This window comes from Clinocottus analis, unplaced genomic scaffold (genome assembly GCF_023055335.1).
Source record: "Clinocottus analis isolate CAN_PGR_092001 unplaced genomic scaffold, fCliAna1.0.p SCAF_8, whole genome shotgun sequence".
NCBI lineage: Eukaryota > Metazoa > Chordata > Actinopteri > Perciformes > Cottidae > Clinocottus > Clinocottus analis.
The window spans coordinates 11,199,714-11,223,011 of NW_027176240.1; the positions used below are offsets into that span (position 1 = coordinate 11,199,714).

The following is a 23,298-nucleotide window of genomic DNA, read 5'->3' on the forward strand; positions in this document are numbered from 1 at the left end:
ATAACTTGTTTCTGCTGAGAAACTCTTCTCATTCTTTAAATCTTGTTTTATGAAGTCTTGTTTGTCAGCTTGGTCCAGGCTACCACGACACTGCCTGCTCTTTGTAACCCGTCTGTTACAACGCTGAGAGGAAATACGTCAATTAATAAGAAAAGGAACACTTTTGGGCGTATATCTGACTTCCCAATTCCACTGGTGAAAAGGAAGTGAAAGGTGTACTTGGCTGTCCTCGTGTCTGACTTGCAGATCACTCATCCCGGTTTACCTCAACACAGAGTCATCAATTACAGGCTGATCCTTTAATCTGCTACCAAGAGAGCTCTTACCAAGTGGCTTTGGCATGTGCAGCCTCTCAAGACCTTGCCATGATGCCACTCAGTGATTGACCTCATTGATTCTGTGCTTCTGAAATAACAACAGCATCAGACTCCGACTGATTGGTCTGTTATTGTTGTGATAAGAACGGCATCCCTCACTGGCTTCCCACTTGTGAACATAGTTATGACTTATAGAAACATTATTGGCAGGGTTTTTTTTGTTTACCATCCAGCTGAATCCAGCTGTACAACATCACAATATAAACCGTCTTCTCTGTGTGGTTAAAAGAGTAACTTTTATCATAGATCCCAAGGTCCAGAATTAGATGCATAAATACCAGACACTACTTTGTAGCTCTTCTTGAATCAAACCTTTTAGTGCAGAAATGTAATTATCTGAAGTATCAACACTCTATCTCCCTATGGTCTTTTTGCTGTATAATATGTCTGAGATGCTTGTTTGATTCACAAGCTTGAAAGAGAAAAAAGATGGTATAAAAAAGATATACTTTATCAGATATCTGTGACACACATCGCCAATGTTACAGTTTATGTAATTTGTTGACATTCCTCTTTTCATGCCAACCATCTTCTACATTAGTTCTGCCAAGAAATGACGAACAGGCCGTACTGTGAGTTCTGCCCTTAGAATTTGGTGTTTAATAAGTCAGAAATAAGGGCGGAAGCTTCATGCTCACGTTAACAAGGGCTGGTTATTTCAAGAATATGGTAAAGTAGGATTTACCAAAGTATATCTGAGTAATTGGTTCCCTGAAGAAAATGTCAGTGTTATCCTGTTGGGAGACGTGCAGCAGGATAAAAACACACATCGCCAGCACATTAACAGATTTTCTATCAAGCATTGTCATAGCTAGTACAATAACAACCAAGTGTTTCAGTGAAAATTCATCTTTATTGATACCATACATGAATTATCAATGACAGAAACCTGGCAAAAAAATATAGATATAAAATCACCCCTATGGTGAGGTGCTACAGGAGCCAGCTATTGATACATTGCCATTTCAGCTTTGTCTCACATTTCACAAACCCTTATTTCAATTTAGGAAACAAAGGGTGTTGAAAGGTTGCCCCAGATTGATTCTGCTTCGACCTGCAGAGTAGATACACCACAAAAGTAGACTATAGGGTTGCCAGAGACAATGAGGGAGGACTTAAAAACGATAGCCTGCAGCTAGGTGTAGATTTACAGCCTGTCAGATATAATGGAGGGGAGTTTCTAACAGCTGAGTCGGTCCTGGTGCTCCGGGAGACCCCTGCTGGGTGAGTTTGGAAACTTCTATCCAATAGCAGGTGATACTGAAGTCCAGCGTGACTGAACAGGAAACCCTGCACAGCAGCTAAAGGTCAAGCTCAGCTTTCCCACCTCAGGATAAGATCAAACATGGTCAACATATTTCCATTACTCTGCAATTTTTTTTCTCATCGGTTCTAGATTTTAAATGTATCTGGAAAAAAATCCAAAGCAACAAAAATCACATCATTGAGGGTTTAGGTAAATCTGATCAGATTTCATTAACGACTGCTCTACTGTGGAACATTCCCAGCATCTGAGAACTTGAGGCTCTTCCATCAGGATGACCCAACATGAAAATGAGCGGCATAACAGAAAAATAAGGCTAATTTAGAGGTCAAAGCTTTCTCCAAATGTGGTTATTTATTGATTTCAGTTCATCCGACAAGTTTTCAGATATACCCGGTATCTACAACAGCAGAAAATGGCCAATAAATGTCTCTTTAATGTGAACATACTGAACCATTAAGATGAACTGGCCAGAACTGGGAGCCACATGTCAAAAAACACAAGTAATGGAATGAGCTGTATAAGCGTTAACTGACTCAGCAGCCCAACAAACTTCTACATATATCATGAATATAGTACAGGTGGGTTGGACCTAAACGAAAGAATGTCAATACATAGAAAAATAAATACAGTTTGCTAAAATGAGGGCAAAATTCTTTCATCAGTGATTGTACCATTAAAAATCACGTTTAAAAAAAACAACTTTGAAGAGGCTTTTAATCTCTTTACATTAGATTGAGTTTCTCATAATTCTAGGGAGGAATACATATGACTTTTACAGAAATTACTACCTAAAAATATACAAGCACAGACACAAATATGAGGAGTAAAGCCAACAAATTGATTCGCCATAAAACAAACAGCACAGTGTAATCAATATCTAAAGAATCTTTACATGTAGCTCCTTGGTCTGCAGCTTTCTTAAATTGTGATTAAAAACATTTCTGGGAAACTTAAGTTAATACAAAAGTCTTTTTTTTTCTTATTTTACAATCCTGTCAAAACTTGTTTTCAAAATATTTTTGAGTAGCAAATTTGAGAAGTTTTCTGTTACCACGTTCTCTGAAGAGAGGTCCCCCAGATAGAGATTTCAAAACAAAGCAAACAGTTCTGCAAATGACGAGTCAACAGATCCAGAACCGGCCCTGGATGGAAAACTAGCGGGGAAGATGGTTTCCAGTGCGCTGCTTTGTACTCACATCAGACAAGATGGCGTACAGCGTGAAAACACCAGCCTCGTTCTCCCCAACTTGTTTTCCAGCACTGAAGCCAATGGACCGGATGACCGTGTGATGTCTGACACGGATAGATGACACTATATTAAGCATAGACTTACATGGGAGTTATTACCATCACAATAAGAATGATCTAACAGCAATAAGTATACATTGATATACTGCAGGTTTCAGATGTTTTACAGTTCTTACATTAGCAACAATAGAAAGAAAGAAAAAAAATACACCGTCAATTTATAAGAAAAATAGATTGGAGTTAATGGTGGAAAACAGTGCAAAGAATATTCTGGGGTGTTTTTATTTGCTTGCTTGTCTGTTTATTTTTTAGAAATTGTTTACAAAAATAAAAACAATTCAAAACAAGTCTAAAACATAGAAAATGAAAACACACTTCTGTAGCATCTGGTGCTCTGGTCCAGACATGCTGCGTACCACCTCTCTCCAGTACCTTAATGTTTTATGCTGTAAGCGTAGGTATGTGTGTGTGTGTGTGTGTGTGTGTGTGTGTGTGTGTGTGTGTTTGTGTGTATATGTGTGTGTGTATAAGTGTATATGTGTGTGTTTATATGTGTATGTGTGCAATGGTTTGGATGAATGCATCAGTGTTTGAATGTGTGTATGTGTGTGTGTGTGTGTGTGTGTGTGCGTGCGTGTGGTTTAAGATTTAGCGTAGTGGTTCTCAACTCCGGTCCTCAAGCTCCGGCACTGTACAGGTTTTTGTTCCAACCAGGTCCTACAAAAACAAATAATTGAGTTTTTAAAAACCGAACGTTGAATTTTGATACTAAGAGTGCACACAGTTTTCTGCAGCCTGCAAAAAAATAAGTTAAATTAAAGCTAAGCATTTCTTCCCCGTGACATGAGCACAACAGAAACAACGTGGTGCGTCGTCAAGGAAAACACATGCCTGAGAGACCCGAGGTTGGAACAAGAACCCACTGACATGGTCGCCATGGCGAGCACTCGGCCATCAGGACATGCCGACTTTGGCTCAAACACTGTGGTGAGCTCCGATGGGGGGTAAAGACACATGCACACACACCCCCACCCCGCCAGTCTCACCACGCCTCTAAGAGGACCGACTGGAGCCGAGCAGACAAGGGCCAAGGCTGAGCACCACTGATCATGTGCAACAATGTGAGGGAGCGGGTGGGATTCTGCTGACCCTGTCATTCATGTGACGGTTAAGAGCTTCATCAGTCCTTCAGCTATTGTCCCTTTTCCTAACCACTCTCCTTTCGTCATAAAATGAACATGACGGAACAAAACAAACAAAAATGTATTAAACACAAGTGCTTGAGGCGACCCTCACTGACTCCTCTCGCTATCGTGTGTTGGCTCAGGTGGATCCCGGTAGGATTTAAGCATTGAAAAATAGGGGCCTGCTGAGACCTCAGCGCTCTACTGGGACGACTGGGAGTTGTCATTCTTGCTCTCCTGACTGGAGGGAGCCTTGTTGTTCCAGGGCGAGTGTGCCCCAAGTGCAGGCGAGCTGTTGAAACTGTCCTCATCCTCCAGGCCATTCGCCCCATCGAACTGCGTGTTCTCCAGCCGAGTGATCAGACGCTCGTCCTCGTCACCAAACTCCCCTCCCATCAGAGTGGGCTCTCCCACCATCATCACGTCCTAAAGGGGACAGCAAGGGCCGGTACATATTATCCCCATAATACAGGGGGTTGCGCGGAATGACTGGCTGCACGGGCGACTTCTAAGTGTAGTGTTTCCTTGTCTATGGTCTAGCGATTTAACTTGGTTCAATTCCAGCTTTTTTTTATTAAATGATATGCATGATAATTGATACTTCAAGATACGTTTTAGGGACCAAGAGAGTCTTAAAACCTGAGATAATTGTGTCCTTTCAATCTTGAACCAATCACAACAGGACATGGTGTAGTCAGGGCATCTACCCTCACAGTTGTGGCCCTGCCTTCCTTCCCCAGTTCCAAGAACCAGGTTCAAGGCCCTCGCTACTGGCCAGCAGTGGGCGTCCCTGAACCTTGAGTGCTGCATCAAGGGTTGGGCGGTTCATTCCACCTCGGGTCTCGTTCACTCAACCAAGCAACCAAGTCAGCAAAGACAGCAGTGCTGTGTGAATCGTGTGCTCTGAGAGACTAACTCTAAAACCAAAGTTGATACAGCGGATTTAGAGAGAAAACCTAACTGTCCCACTGGAAATCAGAGAAAAGGTAACCCTACCCCATGGCCCCAAAATATTTTGAGCGTTACTTAGCAATGGAGGTCACTTGTACGCCCTCTCTACAAACCCATAAACCTGTGGCCCCAGAGGACCAGGGACAGCCCATCACTGGTTCACATTAGGGGTCGACTAACTAAATCTACTCATCCTTAGAAGCAACCCCTATTCCCCAACCACGCCTGAATCCAAACCCCACTTCCAGAGGCATCCTTATGCTATCTCTATCTTGCTGCTACTCCTACTCACCAACAACCCCGGCTACCACTCCCAACACCCACAAATAACTTGCTAACCCCTTTGGCTTTCTTTCCAACCCCTCTACTCTGTCTCTTATGCTCCAATGCCTTACTCTGCTGAACTTCTGGTGCAGATAGAGGTCAAGTAAAAGTAATGCTTACAGGTACCTGGTTGGAGAGAGAAAAGCTGTTGGCTGGACTCTTCTTTTTGCTGTTGGTGTTGTTATTGCTGCCTCCACCGGTGCTCACGGTGCTTCCACCGGACACCTTCCGTTTCCGCCGCTTGTTTGGAGCTTGTCTGGCTGGCTCGGCTATGTAGACAATAAGTAGAAGAAAGGTTTCATGATCACATATTTAAAGTATTGTAAATTGGTTGTTTCTCAGCCTGTTGTGGATAAAGAACCGTCATGCAATTGCAACTGGATTTGTTTGTACTCCACAGCTAAATGAATGTCAGGGCAACACTGCCATGAATGCCACTGGCAGTTTCAAAGCAGGTTACCTGGAGGGGCTACCATTCTTTGCCACTTTTGGAAGAGGCAAGTCTTCAGGCAGTCTCTGGGGCTCAAGCTGTATGTCTTATGCCTCGACATCAACTCTTGCATGGGCTCCAATATCACACATAGCTTCATGGAAGATAAAGAGAGGAACCAAAAAGACACAAAGCATGTGAACAGGTTGTTGCGGTTAACATTAATTCAATAACTGATCAAAAAGAGAACATAATTATAGTATGTGCTTACACGGAGGTAGTTGAGTGTGGAGTTGGACAGCCCACATCTGGTGATATTCTTAGCCAGCTGATCGAGCATTTGTGGATCCTGCATGATTATGTTGAAAAGGTTAAATGAATAAGTGCATGTACAGGATGTGCATTTAAGTGTGAGTGGGTGTTATTTGAGTCTGGAACTCACATGCATAGCCAAGATGCTCCTTGGTAGGACCTCTCTGTGTTGTCTAATGCTGAAGTGCCACGTCTTGATCCTCATCATGTCATCAAACATGAACTCTAAATACAGGCGGCCCTCCACACAAACCTTAACCCCAGGAGAGAAATAAATTTGAAGTCACAACAGCAGCAACAACAGGAATTAGAAGGAAAGGCTGAACATTTTGCATCCAGTACCTGTGTGAACATGGGTTTGCCATTTTGAGTCACCATGGTGCATTGGTCACAGTCGAGAGACACAAAGTTACTGTGGAAGGACTCCTTTGGGTGCTTCAAAACATAAAACAGCTCAGTGGCACCCCCCTCAAAAATACTTCGAAAGTATCGTGGGATCAAAGTCCTGCCGATGGCTGCAGACAAAAATGGAACTTTGTGAATGAAAAAATGAATGAATGAAATCAATACATAAAAAATGTCATAAAATCTAAATCACTAACATAATGTGTAGAGATAGTAGAACAACATTTGAGAGAAACATGGAAAGGATCAAATTAATAACAGAGCAGAGAGCATATACATAATGCTACCAGCAGGCATATGCATTATCTAGATAAATGATAGAAAATGATCCAGTATTTTTGAAAAATATCTGATTTGATAAAAATCAAAAACATTAAAGTACAAAAAGCATATGGCATTTTCTTTTTCTTGTTCCTTACTGTATCGTTTGGGTCCATCTTCCAGACAGAAAGTGATAGTGAGCATGGCGTCATCCTCAAAGAACTCTGTGGTGAAGGCATCCCACCAGAGATTATCACAGTCCTGAAAGCAGATGAAGAACTGTCACTCTCAAGTTTCATTCCTTTAAAATCTGCATGGCTAACTTTGGTAAAAAATTATACACAAAGCAAATTACTACATCATATAATCACAATAAAAATTAAAAAAAAACATTCAAGTATAATGTAGCTTGTTTGCTATGCAGAGATGAGGAAGTTACATAAATGATAATACAAGTAAACAAATAATGATTTGTATCTAAAACTGCGAACAAACAAGAAGCAGAAGTTCTTGTATTCTTCAAATTCAATATATTTCTACAATCATTAAACTCTGCTTCCTCTGGATTTTTGCGAAAAACACTCAAAGACAAGAAGCAGAAATGATTGTTTCCTCAAATGTACCATTTATTTAACGAGGGTATTTACCTTTACTTCCTCTGGTCAATATATAAACAATGGACTTTTTAAAACAGGTGTGCATGCTTTGTGATCGTCACCGTCATGATAGCAGAGGCTCTTAAAGCTGAGAAGATGGGTAAATATTTTGTTGGGGAAGTGGAACAAGTCAAAACTCAATGAAGGGGAACTTTCTAAATGAGGCTTGCTGCCACCCAGACATCAGGTGTTTAGTTGGACCTAAAACTTAATTGTGGTTAAAATCCCTATCCACACTAGAGGTTAGTGTGGATACATTTGTCACGTAAAAGTCACATAAAAAGCAGGCATTGGTACAAGTGCGCAGTTGCACACTCAAGCATAAAAACAGTAACATATAAACAGTAACATATAAACAGTTGGCACTCTAATTATGTTTTGGCATAGCAGATCAGATAATCTTATTAGAGGCTGAATGTAAATTAAGTTAGTGCATTCTTAATCTTAATTTTTCCACAAAATCCCTAGCAAGGTTAGCTACACAAACAGCAGCTGAGAGGGAAAATGTGAAAACATGGCAACAGTAAGTAGTTCACAAGCGCTGCACGATGTAGCACAACAGATTGTAATCTCAACCAACTTGAAAAAGAAACTCAGATGATGTGTTTTTGCACAGAAACAGTTTGGTGTCTATTTCTTATTACTCTCTCTATGGATGATGAAGTGACTCTCACCTCTGTCCAGTTCTGTAGCCTTTTGTTCAGCTCATATATCCGGTAATCTGTTTGGTTCCCGTACGGTGTGGGTCTCCTGAAACAGAAAACAGGGGGACTCAACACTCTGCAGATTGCCGCTTTCCCAGACCCGTAAAAACAAATAACATAAGCCACGAGCAGTTTCAAACGTATGTTGATTACAGGGAAATATACGCCAAGATATATGCCAAGACAAACCACAACTGTATGTTCACTATGCAAGTGTACTCACCCCATTCCAGGCTCCATGTATGATGGGGGGTACATGGGTGTCGGCCTAGGAAGAACAAAAGGGACAAACATGAATGAAAAAAACACTTAACATTTAATAATTACTCGTAAAAAATATTATGACTGCACTGCATGTTACTTCTGTCTTTGTCATTTATTATTGAGCTAAATGTTGCTCTTTTTTTAACGTTATGAGGCCGACATATATAAACTCTACTTTTGTTCAGTCAAATCTTATTTGCTTTTATTCCAATATCAATTCCACAAATGGATTGAACAAAAATGGGGTTATTTGAAGAACATGCAAAAATTCTGCCTGTCACAAAAGATTGATTCATTACAATCTGATGGCTGAGAGGATTACGGTACTCTCTATTTTTTTAATTGTCTTTTGTGCCTTCTAGGTGAACAAAAAAGTAATTTTCGTGTACATAGAAAACAAAAAGCTCGACCACAGTTAAATCAGACTGACAATTGAAAAGGACAGAAGAAGAGAAGATCCCTACAAGCAAACGTTGAATAAGAACAGAATAACTCACTAGTCACTGGTCAAATAAATCGGAAGCTTAACATCAAATGTGTACAGATATAAATGCTTAAATTAACTCAAATGCAAGCACTGTTGTGGTCCAATATTGATCTATGATCACAATTGCTTTTCAGACTAGAAAATAATTCTAATTTGAAGGGTATTTTGGGGTAAGGAATTATTCCAACAGAATGCTCCACCTGGCATAAAACACTGGGGGGAAACAATATGTTTAATTATTTAATTATGTTTCTTTTGGGGGCAAAACTATGTAATGTAAATATTACATTTGGTTTCTGAATTATACTATTTTGTCTCTTTTAATGTAGTCATTATCGAAGGAAAAAAAGAAAAACATCAATATAACCATTATATGTAAACATTAATATAACTGGGAGTATAAGCCATAAAACATCAACACAGATCATTATCTATAAAAAACAATGACCATCTAAATATGTTGTATTCTTTAGTAAACATATCTGTCAACAAACTCTGACTTCAAATTTTCCAGCAGTAAAAAGGAGACAGTTTTTGCCATATTTTCGTAAAGATAGAAATGTTTGTATCCTGCCAGTAAAACCTAGACCTACCCCACATCTCTGTCCAGCATAGCGCCTGGGTGGAAGGGGGGAAAGCTGCCGCCGTTGGGGGGCTCCTTAGGAGAGTACAGCTTGAATGACTTTGACGAACAGCCTGCACACAAGCACACAGCAGAGACGTAGGGGGGAAAAAAGAGCAGAGATTTAGAGGAGATTTAGATTACTTTAGATTTAGCTCATTCAAATCACAGCATCATCTAAGTAATCTAATGCTGGATGATTTTGTTGAGATTTACTCAAATAAAAAGCACACTGCCAAAACAATTTCCTGCTGCTTTCATTATCTAATCCATCTTCAATCTGGTAAATGGACAAGAAAACAAATCATCACAGGGAGAAAAAAACAAAACAGCAATATTTATTAGCCGACGGAAATCTGAGAAAACAATCAGTGAAATGGGGGTATGCAAGCTGAGGAGATCGCCTAACATGTTCTTTGTGTTCCTGTATCATTTGTACCATTATAGGGAGCCCTCTTCTCTTCATTCAGCCCCATGTGATCCTAACCATGCGCCTCTGCTGTGTGTGTGTGTGTGTGTGTGTGTGTGTGTGTGTGTGTGTGTGTGTGTGTGTCTCTCTCTCTCTCTCCCCCCCTAGTAGCCTTTTCTACCCATCCCCCATGCGTAGCCCGGCTGTTGTTAACCCTTCTCTGTCCAGATAACGCATTCACGCTCAAACAGTTCAGTTCTCCGAGAAATCATGTATTCGGTGTCTTTACTCAAGGAGATTGTACGTACGCATCGGTTCAATGTAATTAGACATGACCTGGGTTTGTCCATAACAACCACCCTACAGCTACACTCGTTTTTAGCACAGATACAAAATCGGTGAAGGGAACTGAAGGGATTTGACGTAGTTCATTTATAATCGGGTTAACAGATAAAGCAATGTTGAGATCATAGAAAATATTGAGAGTTTCTGTATTTGCCCCCTTCATACTGTGGTGTATGCGTGTCCTGCTCATAAATATGGTATTACCAAGAGGCACCTGAAGGCAGCATTATGCTAATATGTTACTTTTACACAGACACAACACTCGGCCACTGTCAGCGAGGCATACAATATGGTGAATGTACCAAATTAAAACTGGCATGGGGGAAAGACTGGGCCCCAATAACGCAGGATCCAACACAACTGCGTAATGTTTTAAGCTTTTCACATAGCAAACATTTGGCAAACTACTGGATACCCCACCGGCAGACTACTCTACAAATGATTGAAGTCAAAATATACAAATGGAGGGAGAAAGGCAGGAGTTGGGGTTAAGTATGCCAGTGTGAACTCTGATCTGACCATCCCCATTCACAGCCCAGTCGCCGCTCCTCTAACAACCACAACTCCTCCCCTGTTTGCTCCCAGGTCCCAGGCAGGTCATCCTCTCCTCCTGCCAATTGCTATGTGGGTGAACCTGCTCGCCACCAACAATACCTCTCTATAGACACATTATGTCTGACCTATAGACCCCCATAACAACACCACTAGCACCAGACAGCATTCAACCACATACGTCTTTATTCAATCTAATGCTGATGCACAAACTCCAGCAAGAAACACAAGTATGATTCTTGCTTTCTTTATTATGTAATGCCTCCACATTCAGAAACATACAATCTGCAAAAATGCTGACATTGAAATCTCTTGCTCACTCTCTCTCTCACACACACAGTGTAACAAGATGTACCTTCAACAGCGTAAAACGTATCCAGAAGACCCAGTCTAGCAGATGCATGATGGAGAAACGTATTTTTGATGAAAGACGCGTTTAGGAAAGAGTCCTAAGTTTGGGTACACGTGACAAGTAAAGCTAGAGATTCATGACTCCAGCAAGTAAAAGCATCCTTTAAAAAAAGGAGGACACAATGAAGATGAGTCACCGTGATGCAGAAGCACTTAAAGAAGTGAGACTCAGTCCTCTGAAACAATGGAGCTGCATCCAGAGGATGGCTCACAGCCAATGAAACATCCGAAACACATGTGCCGAGACTGCCATCGCACTTGCACTTTGTACGTGTATAAGCCCAGCTCAGTCTATGGCTCAGGCTACCTTAAAAAAAACGAAGAAAAGTCTGTGTCCACTTTACCACCTTGGAGCAGACAGGGCCGCATTCAGTCAACGTCCACAGGAGGACGGACGCCGTCGCTAAGCTAAGCTGGGTGCTAACCTACCGTGACCACCGACCTCCTAGAATAACCCCCGCCCCCCTTCGTGCTCGTTCACGGGCAGCCTCGAAAGTGTGTTGTGAACCGGCGGGGCTGTCAAAAGTAGTGCGTCTTTAAATTGTGATTACCTGCAGAGAAAAGGTCCACCGTAACGCGGTGTTTTCTAGCCAGCTAGCTTCGCTGCTAGCCGGAGCGGCTGGACGGTGAGAGCTCCAGCGCCGACCGTTGGTCCTGCGACGTTAAGTCAAACCGACGAGGCGACGCGAGACGGGGAGTAAAACGCTCCAGCTAGTTACCCTGTCTGCGGTCAATTTGCAATCCGCAAAGAAGTGTTTTAAATGTCATTTGTTTAGGGAGCGACGCTACCTATTTACTACTACTACAGGACCCTTTGTTCCTGCCAGCCGAGACACGAAAAAAAACAAAGGCCCCGCCTCCTCCAGGCTCCCCCGCCCATCCCATCAAACACCCCGAGATAAACACGGGCCTGCCTCCACACTGCCAGGGACTCCAGTGGCTCTGCACCGGGGCCCATGGCATCACCATGCCATAGGACAGGTGGGATCTGATAGTAGGAACGGTTACCAGTCTATATTTAGTCTTTTTTTAAACTCACTTTTCATTTAGTTTTCAACAACATAACAACATGTATTTTCGTTTGCATGTCTTGCTCCATATGGTATTCAGGTAGAGTATACAACAAACAGAAAGAACAACGAACATCAAATGGTGCTCACTCCAAGAAAAACGAAAAAACAAAAGAGGGGAAAGAAGTATAATAACAATGAATAGATTGCATACATAAGTAATGAAATATAAACGATAACACAAATAAAATGCATAATTTAAATAGGATAAAGAACTGATAATCATCCACTGCAGAGTGTAGTAGACTTTACTGTTTGCTGTTGTCTGTAATTGAACCAGATGCAAGGATATTAATCAATTGCTGCATCTCACTACTGTATGTTATTTCTTAAACTGCACTGCAACTTTTATTCAATTTCTTTTTAATGGGTTTTAATGTTTTAATGAATGTACTTAATTATTTTTAAATCTATTTTTTTCTGCATTATGTTTTGATGCTTTTAATGGTTTATGTGAAGCGCTTTTAATCGCCTTGTTGTTGAAATGCGCTATTCAAATCAACTTGCCTTGACTAGTATTGTATGTGCTATATATGCTTTTCAGACAGGAGTGTGTATGATGTGTGTGATAGAAAGAGTTAACCAGTGTAGTTCAACCAGAGTGCCGAGCAACACATAGTAATAACCCTCATTGTAATAATAGTGCTGCAACCTTGTTTAGTAAAGATGGCTTCTGGAGCCTGAATGAATATGTGATTCATTCCATTTGATTGATGCCTGATTTTTTTTCCAATTTTTGGATCCATGTCGTATGTGGGGATATTTTGTCCTTCAACACGCTATTGCAGATAAACATAATAATCTAATTTCATAGTCCGACAGTATTATTTTATATCAGCTTGTTCCGACTTCTCTTGGAAGTTATGTGATGTTTAAAAAGTGTCAACAAGGTTCATGTGTTCATCACATCACCATTATATATCAAATTGAAGCATTCTTCATATGTGCATTGATTTATAAACCTTTCCTACAAAATTCACCCTGACATATTTGGTACTTTTGGAAACTGTGGGGTCTTCGGATTTTTAAGTTTGGTGGATTCAGAAAATATTTGGCTGCACTGCATTGGTTTATAAAGAGTGACAAAGGTGTGGATCAGTAGGATTTAAGATTTACTTTTGCAATATTTCTTCATTGTTACAAAACAGATATCCTGAGATATAATTTATCCCTGTGCTCTCATATTTATGACAAATGATAAACAGTCGTTACACATGTCAGAATGTACAATAAAGTTGGATGACACCCATGTCTTTTCGGAGGTATTTAGACCATACATTTATGAATGAGGGCCTTCTAATGATTTTGCCAGATTGTATTGAATATACACCACAGAACAGAACAGAAAGGCTACAACCTACAAGTTCCAGATTTCATGAAGATTAATACAGTACCGCAGTTAACCTTTGAATATAAACAATAGATGACAATGCAATGAAATTATATTTCACTTTTTGAGTTTGGAAACTCCTGCATTTAACCACAGAACAGAAACTGGCAGGGTTATGTCCTTTGAAACTCTGCAGTATGCAGTATTTATTAAAAAAAAAACATCTTTCTACAGTGGGGGCATTGGCATTCACAGTCATAATAAGCAGGCATGAGTAATGAAGTGATAGCTACATTATTTTCGCCAGAGCTGCTGGAAGCGCTGGTCATCCAGAACTGTACAGTCTGTCCTGACTGCAACAATCCCAACATAAAAAAACATGAGTGTCAGACATTTTGTTCACACTGTTCAGCAAATCTGCCACAAAGACTAGTTACCTAAACATGCTGTTTAATTCAAACCAACTTTGTAAAGGCTTATGAAAAATGATTGACTTGGCTGATGACTCAAATCCTCAATCCTGAGCCTCAGATTATGTAAGAGTATAATCTGCAGCCTCACTTTTAATCAATAACCACTCTAATGTTTACAAGTAATATATTTGAAGCCCGGAAAACCTTTTGTGGTCTCAAAGTGCATTTAAAGCTCAATTTGTTGAGGCTTTTATTTGAGCTGCCAGTCAGTTTGTAGATGTAAGTCGGGAGAGCAGAAGAGAAAAGTGAAGCAATGCATTTCATTGAAAGAGTAAACACATCTGACCCAGACCAGTCACTCTGACTGCATAAAGCCGCCGTCAGGTTTAGAGTGCAGATATACAGCTTCATCTGCAGCATGTACTCAGTGTTCGGATTGGAGAAGCAGGACACAATAATATCAGATGTGATCTGTGGACTACATCATAAGTTAAATGTTGGAAAACTAGGCAACTCAACATTTCCTAAAGTAACTGTCATCCAATCTAAATAGTTTGGCTGTGTAGTTATGACAGAAAAGAAAAAGAAAATACATTTTTGGACCACTAAAGAGGAATAAAAGATAAAAGAAGGACTAAAGCCTTTGGTTGTAACAGGAGATGCAGAAGCGTTTGTTGAAAACAATGATCCCAGAGTCAGTGTTGATGGACTGACACAAAGAAGAGATGTGACAGAACATCAACTCCCTCTGCTGGCAAATGCTGCAAACATCCTCATGCTGCCGAATACAATTATTGAATACTATAAATAGAATAGAATACAATTAACTTTACTGTACACTGTTCACAGCCAACATAAACTATAAAATCTATTTTTTTATTTTGTAGTTATGATCCTTAAGTGCATATTCCTTGATTATATCAACCAGTAATTCGTATATGCAAATTTGGACTTATATTTATGGCATCTGAAGGAAGTCTGCGTTATCTGTATTATCATTACAAAAACAAAATAATGTAAAAAGAAAATAGACGAAGTGTGGAACATACAGCAGAACATATGGACTGTCACATACGTTACTGTGGGAGTGTTTCAGTCCTGAGAAATGTACCCTCATCCTGTATTCTATAATAGGTACTCTATGTGTGTAAATGTGACTGACAAGCTACTCTATGTGTAGGATGTGTAAGACTGGCAGACACTGATAACATGAAATGGCAATACACAAGAACGACGTTCTAATTTAGAAACTGGAAAACCGGTCTTGCACAACACACAGTCTCTTGTATTTATAGATCGAGAGCTCCGAAGACCACTTTATACGTATGCAGAGAGGGACTGCATCACATTACCACTGAAATGCCTCCCATGCATTGTAGTGGAAATGTGGTCTCTAATACAGTTAAATGTAAAATAGATATTTAATCATTTGGTTCATTACTCAAGCGTCCTTACAGTTAGACAGCTACTTGAGAAAACTGACCTTGATAAAGAAACTGAGGTGAGCTGTAAACAAGCTGACTCCACGCAGGCTAAACACCAGACCCAGGTAAACAAGCAGTAAAGCCTATTTCGAAAGCCTCCAGCGTATTGTGTCTGTACACAAACTTGTGACAGAGAGAGTCGAGCATTAGTGAGAAACTCGGAAGAGAGCGCTGGTGAGCAGCATGTTCAGTCTCTTGTCGCAGCTTTTCTAACCGCCACAGTGGAAACACAAACCTGTCAGGGAAACTGTTCGGTGACACCTGACTGGTAGTGATAGCAACAAGGCAGCAGACAGAGCTATACAGGCTGCGGCTCCACAGCAGGAAGTTAAACAGCATGTGCTCAAGATAAAGAAGGATTGCTGGTGTAGATGCTTGCAATGACAGAGGTCACTGATCTGAATCCAGGCAGAATTAGCCAATCCATAGAGGATTGTTGCTGACGGTTTCTCCTGGAGTTGTGGTACTTTAAACAGCTACTCTTGTTCTATACTTTTGTAAATGTAAATACACCTTGAAATATAATTTGCAGTTGTATTCTTATAATACTGCTCAGTTTTAAATGTACGTTCTTAAAGTGAACAATGGAGAGACAGCGATGATGTTATTGAGAGATAACAATAACATCATCTTGGATCTTGGAGCCGCTCCACAAATAGTGAATAATGAAAGAACTACGACACAGCACCTGATTTTACTGGAATAAGGACACTTTATCTAATTCACAAAATAAAGCCCTGAGTCAGTCGCTACATCTAAGTAAATGGACAAACTCCACCAAAATCCACCTGAATTTTCAGACATCATCAATTCATGTCTTGAATATCTGCTTTTTTTTTAATCGAGCAATAGCAATTCTGTTGTGTGGCAGCAATTTCTTTCACAAAATCAACATTTTCCTTGATTCGCATACACGTTCATCAAATCAAATTTTTCCGAACAATTTATTTTCAACACCAATCAGCTTAAACAGGCTGGTTAATTCAAGATACAGTCATTAACAAAAGGTATTTCCATGCTAAAGTTACACTAACAGCCCCACTTGCACATGCACAATTGGCAAAGAAATACAGTGCTCTCAAATAACTGCGGCTGTCCTCACACCTTTTGTTTTTAGCCCAGCTCTGTTTCAGTCTCTTTAGTCAGTACCCAGCCTGCTTTCATCTTTTAAAGACTCTGCGGCTTGCACATCTACCACAAATAAAGGTGTGCTTTGATAGAAAATATTTTTTTCCTTCCCACACATTTTGTCTTCTCCCCATCCTCCCCCTCCTCTCGTCTGTGGCACATGCCAGCTTTCCTCTGCCATCCTGTCGGCCCGCAGCAGATGTGACATCACTACAGCACGTCTCCACTCTGCAACCCCCCCTACCCCCAACCCCCATCTCTGACTCCCCAGCATCTCTGTCTCCCACGCATTCCTTCTTTCTCTCTGCACACACAGCCATTTTGATCTAGCAAACAAGATATGAGAGACTCACTGGGGTAGAGAGAGAGAGTAGGGGACGAAGAGAAGAAATGAAGAATTGAGGAAGGAACAAATGAGAAGCAAACGCTTTCAGCGCAGTGAGATAAAGCTGAAGCAGTCGTGTTGTTGTGTAACGGTAATCAAAAAAGCCAGAGCTGTTTGGCTGCCATCTTGGCTCTGCTTTAAGTCACTTTTTGTCAATCAGAAACCATGTGACTTTCTGCATGAGGTTACCCCACTGTTACTGCAAAAGGCAGTAAAGAAGAGATGAGGGAGTGACGGAGAGGAAGAGAGGGGAAGGGGAAGGGGGGATGAGGAAGGCAGAAATGGGAGAGAGGGGTTAAAGTGAGATGGGCGAGCGATGGAGAGAGTAGTGAGCAGAGGGGAGCGCATGCTTGATTGCATGTGAGAATGGAGGAGAGGGAGGAGGGGGGGTATCTTCAGCTCACAGGCAATCTATTTTTACCATTTAGTCTGAACAAAGGATGTGATTGGCTCCACTGTGTTAGGACGGATCTTCTTCATGCGGGGAACAAAGCCTTAAAAAGGCTGATTCACAGCAAAGTCACAACAACAGCAGGGTGTCACAGGGTTGTCAATGAACTAGACAGACATGACAAGTCTGTTCTTTATTATGGCTCACATTCTGCCACATGAAAATACGCTGAGTTCAGACTCCTCTCTTCTGTAATGCTCTGACCCAATAACAAAACAAAGAGGAATGGGCCCAGATGAAAAGAGACAGTGCTGTAGAATAAGAGAGGATTTGTTTTTCCAATGCAGATTCACGCACAAAGGGTGGGGAGGATCTTCCATCCACCATCGTACAAGAATGTAAACAAACCAGTCTTCGAATATAATGATTTACAGCGCACGCCAGCGAGGGAGAGAGAAACTGCGAAACAGTGTTGATCAATGTTGCCCTATGATTATCTGCCAGATCAGCCAGCCTAAACTTGTCCAAGCAGGCTCCTCGTGAAGCTGTGTGTGTATGCGCGAGTGTACGTGCATGCTGTGCATGTGCACACACGCCTGCATGTGTAAACCTGTGAATGTTGGTGCACAACGTGCACATGGCAGATAACTCTGGTTCCACCTCTTTCTCCTTACATCCTTCAAAAACATGTGGATATCATTAAAAGTTTCTGCACCAGAGTTAAGTCTGTCAACAGAGGGAGTGAAAGAGCAGATATTCTGGAAAACGGCAGGAGAGAGCAAGGAAGTGAGCTAGTAAAGAAAAGATCTGAGAGGAGAACATCAAGCAGAGGCCTCTCTCATATTATTCCATCTGATAGCCGACTACCAATGAATCAGAGCAGCCCCATTAAAATGATACTGACACCCTAATTCAATCTGCCCTCTCTGAGATCCCCCTGAGCAGATGCTACGATTCAATTTCTATCTGTTACTTGCTCCCTTGTGCGGCACAAAGCTCGTCCCCTGGCACTGTGCACCGGGCAACCGTCTCTGCAGCATGCCCGCTCTCACTGGGCTACCGTTCAAGAGAAATTGCTCCAAAGTCAAACAGGATCAAATGCTTTATAGTAAAGAATGGATTATAAGATCTACTTGATACAAATTGCCACAACATTTTGCTCGCCAAGGTACTAGATTTCCTAGATTTCCTTCCTGTCACTCCGGCACACAACTAGAGCGGAGTGTGGGTACTGAGTATTAATTAGACACCATAACATTAGCAGTAAAACCATAGTTTATCTCACCTTTATTTAAAACAAGAACTTCAAGAAAACCAAGTCAAGCATGACAACTGCATTCAAAAGCAAAACTATGCTGGAATGCAAAGTCACAATGACAAAGAGCTGCCTAATATCCAAACAGCAGCTCAACTCAAATTCAACTCTGAGCTAAATCTACTTAAGTACCCTCATTAATGGTTTACATTCATCAAGAGAGACAAGCTTTAAACCATTTTGCAGTGAGTAAAGTACTTTTGCCTCATTCAATTGTGCCCCATGGGACACATTTAAGAGTTATTGTAACAGTGAGCAGTGATTTCCACCAACTCCTCTAGACATATAACAGCACAAATAATGGAGAAGTAGACCTATAGTGACCAGAGAACGCTGAGAAAAGGAGTGAAAAGCAAGCAAAGCACTTATTGATACCTCAGTGTCTCTGTATGTGACAAAACTCACAGAGCCATTGATCTGCTGCACAGCAAGCTAGCGTGACTGAGAGGGTCCGCTGAACAACTCAATCCCAAAGTGTGGAAGCCTCACTCTATAACCTTGTTTCAGGACATGTGTTGAGAGTGTAGCACGGCTTATCCAACACACAAACTCACACAGCTTGCCGTTGGCCCTAGGCAGCTTTGCAGCACTTTTACATAAGTCATCTTTTCTGACAGCACCACTGAGCACAGGGACGAAGGAGGAAAGAGAACGAAGAGAGGCAGAAAGAGAAAGAGTAGGTACTCACCGGGACAAGCACAACCTCCAACAGACATCTTCTCACATGTTGGGCTCTGCTTTGAACGAAACAGCTGCACTCAGTCCACACGCTGCTCGCATGGGCTAACTCTGAGGAAAACAACACGACAGAGGGGTGGAGAGATTAGAGGGAGTGGTACAAAGCAGGGCATGTACACCACAACTATACTTCTCTCTCTCTCACTCTCTCTCTCGCTCTCTCACTCGCTCTCTGTCAGAGGCAGGAAGTTGGCAGTGGTGCTCTAACTGCATCATTAATAGGCATATTGCAACACAAGTGGGAGGGAAAATGAGAGGAGTGAAATAGGAAGAAAGAGCCTTTACATAATGTGAGACTTGAGTAAGTAATATGGAATGGAGCAAGGGACTGTGTGTGTGTGTGTGTGTGTGTGTGTGTGTGTGTGTTTGTGTGTGTGCGTGCATGTGTTTGTGAAAGGAAGAATGCAAGAGGGAGGCAATTAGAGCGAAGGAGAGGAAAGGGAGAAAATGCACAAGGTGTGTGCGTGGCAGTGATGCATCGTCCATTTTTGCTCGGTGCTGCCGCGGGAGATAAACATACTCAGTAGGAGCCCAGAGGCAGAGGGTCATTACTGCCAAACAAATACACATGTGTGCGCGCGCACACACACACACACACACACACACACACACACACACACACACACACACACTTGTACACCCTGCCTCGTTTATGACAGATTTCCATCTCTCTTTCTGCCTCCCTCTCTCGCTCCTTCCGTCTGTTTTTTCTGCTGCAGAGTGAAGACCGGTGTTAATCACTAGACAGTATCGATTAAAAATGCAAAGCCCACCTGGAGCGCCGGGACACTGGAAACCCATGGGAGGCAGGAAGAGAGCGTGTACGGCCGTGCACATGCTCACACCCAACAGGAGCTGCATGTAAACAGTTTGACTCGACTGCTGACTGTTTGCACAGCAGCCTCTGCTTCTTTTCAACTCTTTTCTCGCTTTTTAATCTTACTTCATTGTGTAAATTTAATCCCCCCCCCCCCCCCCCCACACCTCCCCTGTTGATATTAGCTCGACCTTTCTGCAGCTTGATATGATTTTGTTTCATTTCCTTTCCCCCCCCTCCAAGTCTCTGGTTTCCCTTTACCGTTCATCCCATACCTTCTCTTGGCTCAAGCGGGCCTGTTCTCCAAGCTAATAATCTCATAATCTCACACTTCACTACACAAACACACAAGCACACAAGTGACTCCCATGAGCTGGATGTCTTTGTTGCTGGTGTACCGGATACTGTCAGATGGATAATAGACTGAGTATCATTGAGTCATGAATGCAAGAAAAATCAAACATGCAAAACGTTTTGAGAAAAACAACTTGAGTCTTAACTGACAGCAAAAAAATGCAGTATTGACTACAATAGTCTACAGTGATCTCCCAGATGGTACTTCTGTAGTTGCTTGGAAAGACTAGAACTCATTATTTGTCCAATTTAATGAGCAAATATTTTCCCATTCTGAGTCAGCTTTAACACACCGTATTTTAACCATACGTGTTGCAATTGAGAGTTCATGGCAAGAAAGCAAGCAAGAAAAGAAGTTATCTAAAAGTGAGGGGTATAGTTTAAATACTTGCTAAAAAAAAGTGATGGGTGAACAGTTTAAATAAAAGTGTAATTGTGATGGAATGTCTCCTTAAGCCCCAGATCCTCAGATCTGTGTTGTCTGTCACTTACAACCAATATGCTAACAAAAGACAAGCAACTGTCTCCACTGAAACGAAAGCTGACAAACGCATTCCCCACACACCGGCACGCTGGCGGAAGCATCACAGTTAAATGTCATACACGATGTCAGACACTGTTCTCAGGACCGAGACACAATGAACAACCCTGCGGGCCTCTTCTTCTTTTCCCCTTACTTCTCTTCTCGCCCTCTTTTCCTTTCTACTTCCCACACATACTTTTTGTTTCTGTTTCAACAAGGTCTGCCTCTCTCTGGGTCCTCTCATCTCTCGCTTGCTGTTCTGTTACCATTTGGTTCTTTTGTGTCGGTCGCATTTTGCGGGCTTGACATTTATGAGAGATTCTGCCACTGTAAAAGGGTGAACTCTGAACAAAGGCAGATGTGAGAGATAGAGAAGGGCATCCAAAACACTGCAAGAGAGGAGAAGAAAAAAAGAAGAGAAAAGCGGGAGAGAGGAGAAAAGGAGGGGTGCGTGAATGTGATTTGGGAAATGGCTTCTGTTTCCAGGAGCGATTAGGCTTTGAAGCTGAGCACTTCACCACTGACTGCACTGTCAGGCGGGCTCTCTCTCTCCTCTCTTCCTCTCATTCTTAGACTGTTGCAGATGCAGAGATTCCCGCTCTGTCAACACATCTACACATCGCTCAAAAAGCTGCTCTGAGAATAATGAAGTTCCCCCTCTGTTCTCTCCACAGCAGTTCCATAACACTATGTGACAGACAGCAAAGTGCCTGCACACGGACACGCCGACTGCCTCGCTGACTGAGGCATGCGTCTACTCCCACTGATGCACTCGTGTTGTCCTCTGACAGCAGACAAACATGCTGACATGCACTGAAAACCTTGTTTCTTCCTAATTCACAACACAATGTTTCAAAAGCTGCTGGTGGCATACCTGTTATCACAGGCACGAGTTCATGCCATTAATGCTCACCTCTCAGTCTTTTGTCTGGCAGCTGTTCTGCTCCCCCCGCCGCCCCAAATAGCTTTTCATCTCTGCACACTCTCTCTCTCTCTCTCTCTCTCTCTCTCTCTCTCTCTGAAACACTCTAGAAAATCCTCCATCTCAACGCTTACCTTTGTCTTCCTCTCTTTCTTCTGCGCCCACACTCGCTCGAAAAAGTCTGCCTGGGTCAGCCACGCAGAAGTAACCAAGCTGCGCTAGCAGAGAGAGAGAGAGAGAGAGAGAGAGAGAGAGAGAGAGAGAGAGAGAGAGAGAGAGAGAGAGACTGTGATGAGCAGATGCAGATAGGAGGGGGGATCTAGCAGTGTGCAAATTGGATGATGGGAAGGAAGGAAGGAAGGAAGGAAGGAAGGAAAGAAGGAAGGAGGAGGAGGAAGAGGAGGAAGAGGAGGGGGTGTGGGGTTGGGGGGCAGCTCTCAGCTGCACTGGTATGAATATGACGCAGAGGCAGCAGCCAGAGCCTCTTCTCTCTTCTCCAGCCCCATCCCTTCATACGCACCGAGAGAGAGGAGAGAGGGGGAGAGAGAGGGCACTGTATCCATGGCAACGGCAGAGCAGCGGTAGGTAGCAGTTAAGGAGTGTGTTGGGGCACAGTGGTGTTCCTCTCTTTCTCTCTCTCTGTCTCTTTCTCTCTCACACACAAACACACAGACAAGCTCACAGGTCTTTCAGCCCCCACATGTACAGCGTACAGCCTCTGGACAAGCTGGAGAGGAAATATGAGCAGCAGTGGATTCATTAGAACGTGACTGGTAATGAGAAGCAGACTGGTTGGGCCAGTTGCGTCTCAGACATGTGGGGAACAGGCACCGAGGAAGCACAAGTTAATTCCTTCATAACGGCAATGAACTGCCAGTATGGAATAAATTACACGTGTTAAATATTGATTCTAAACATGCTGATTACTGTGGCCATGAAATACAGGTCAAATTGTAAAACATTGCAAACACAATGAGGGGGGACAGAATACAGACAGTAATGTACTGTCTCTGTTTGGAGCCACAGCTTAAAGGAGATATTCGAACAATACAACTTCAAAACAAAGGTGTCCTGCTGAAGCATTCCATTCAAACAAATGTGCCAAGCTTTCTTCTAGTCACCTAGTTTGTTATTCCACCTGAAAAACTGCTGCAGCCATTTGGTATATGTGTTGTTCAGTGTCAAATGTTTGAGGAAGATCCAAACACTGCCTAAAAAG

At 42.1% G+C, this 23,298-nt stretch overlaps 1 protein-coding gene across 4 annotated transcripts; it reads right to left on the reverse strand.

The window, feature by feature from the left end:
- Positions 1 to 1,976: 1,976 nt before the first annotated feature.
- On the reverse strand, positions 1,977 to 22,301 carry ldb1a (LIM domain binding 1a). Of its 4 annotated transcripts, none has more exons than XM_068567706.1 (12): positions 22,214 to 22,301; positions 19,414 to 19,514; positions 9,464 to 9,566; positions 8,343 to 8,387; positions 8,090 to 8,165; positions 6,918 to 7,020; positions 6,436 to 6,608; positions 6,224 to 6,346; positions 6,053 to 6,130; positions 5,812 to 5,935; positions 5,478 to 5,620; positions 1,977 to 4,502 (listed from the first exon to the last, which is right to left on the reverse strand). In XM_068567706.1, exons 2-12 carry the CDS (start codon positions 19,439 to 19,441, stop codon positions 4,278 to 4,280), a joined length of 1,221 nt encoding a protein of 406 aa, XP_068423807.1. In that variant the 5' UTR covers positions 19,442 to 19,514; positions 22,214 to 22,301; the 3' UTR covers positions 1,977 to 4,277. The 4 variants fall into 4 exon arrangements, with proteins under 4 accessions (XP_068423807.1, XP_068423806.1, XP_068423808.1 ...); XM_068567705.1 differs by having other exon boundaries at positions 5,472 to 5,620; XM_068567707.1 differs by having other exon boundaries at positions 1,977 to 3,609; positions 5,472 to 5,620; positions 22,214 to 22,299.
- Between the last annotated feature and the right edge of the window lie 997 nt (positions 22,302 to 23,298).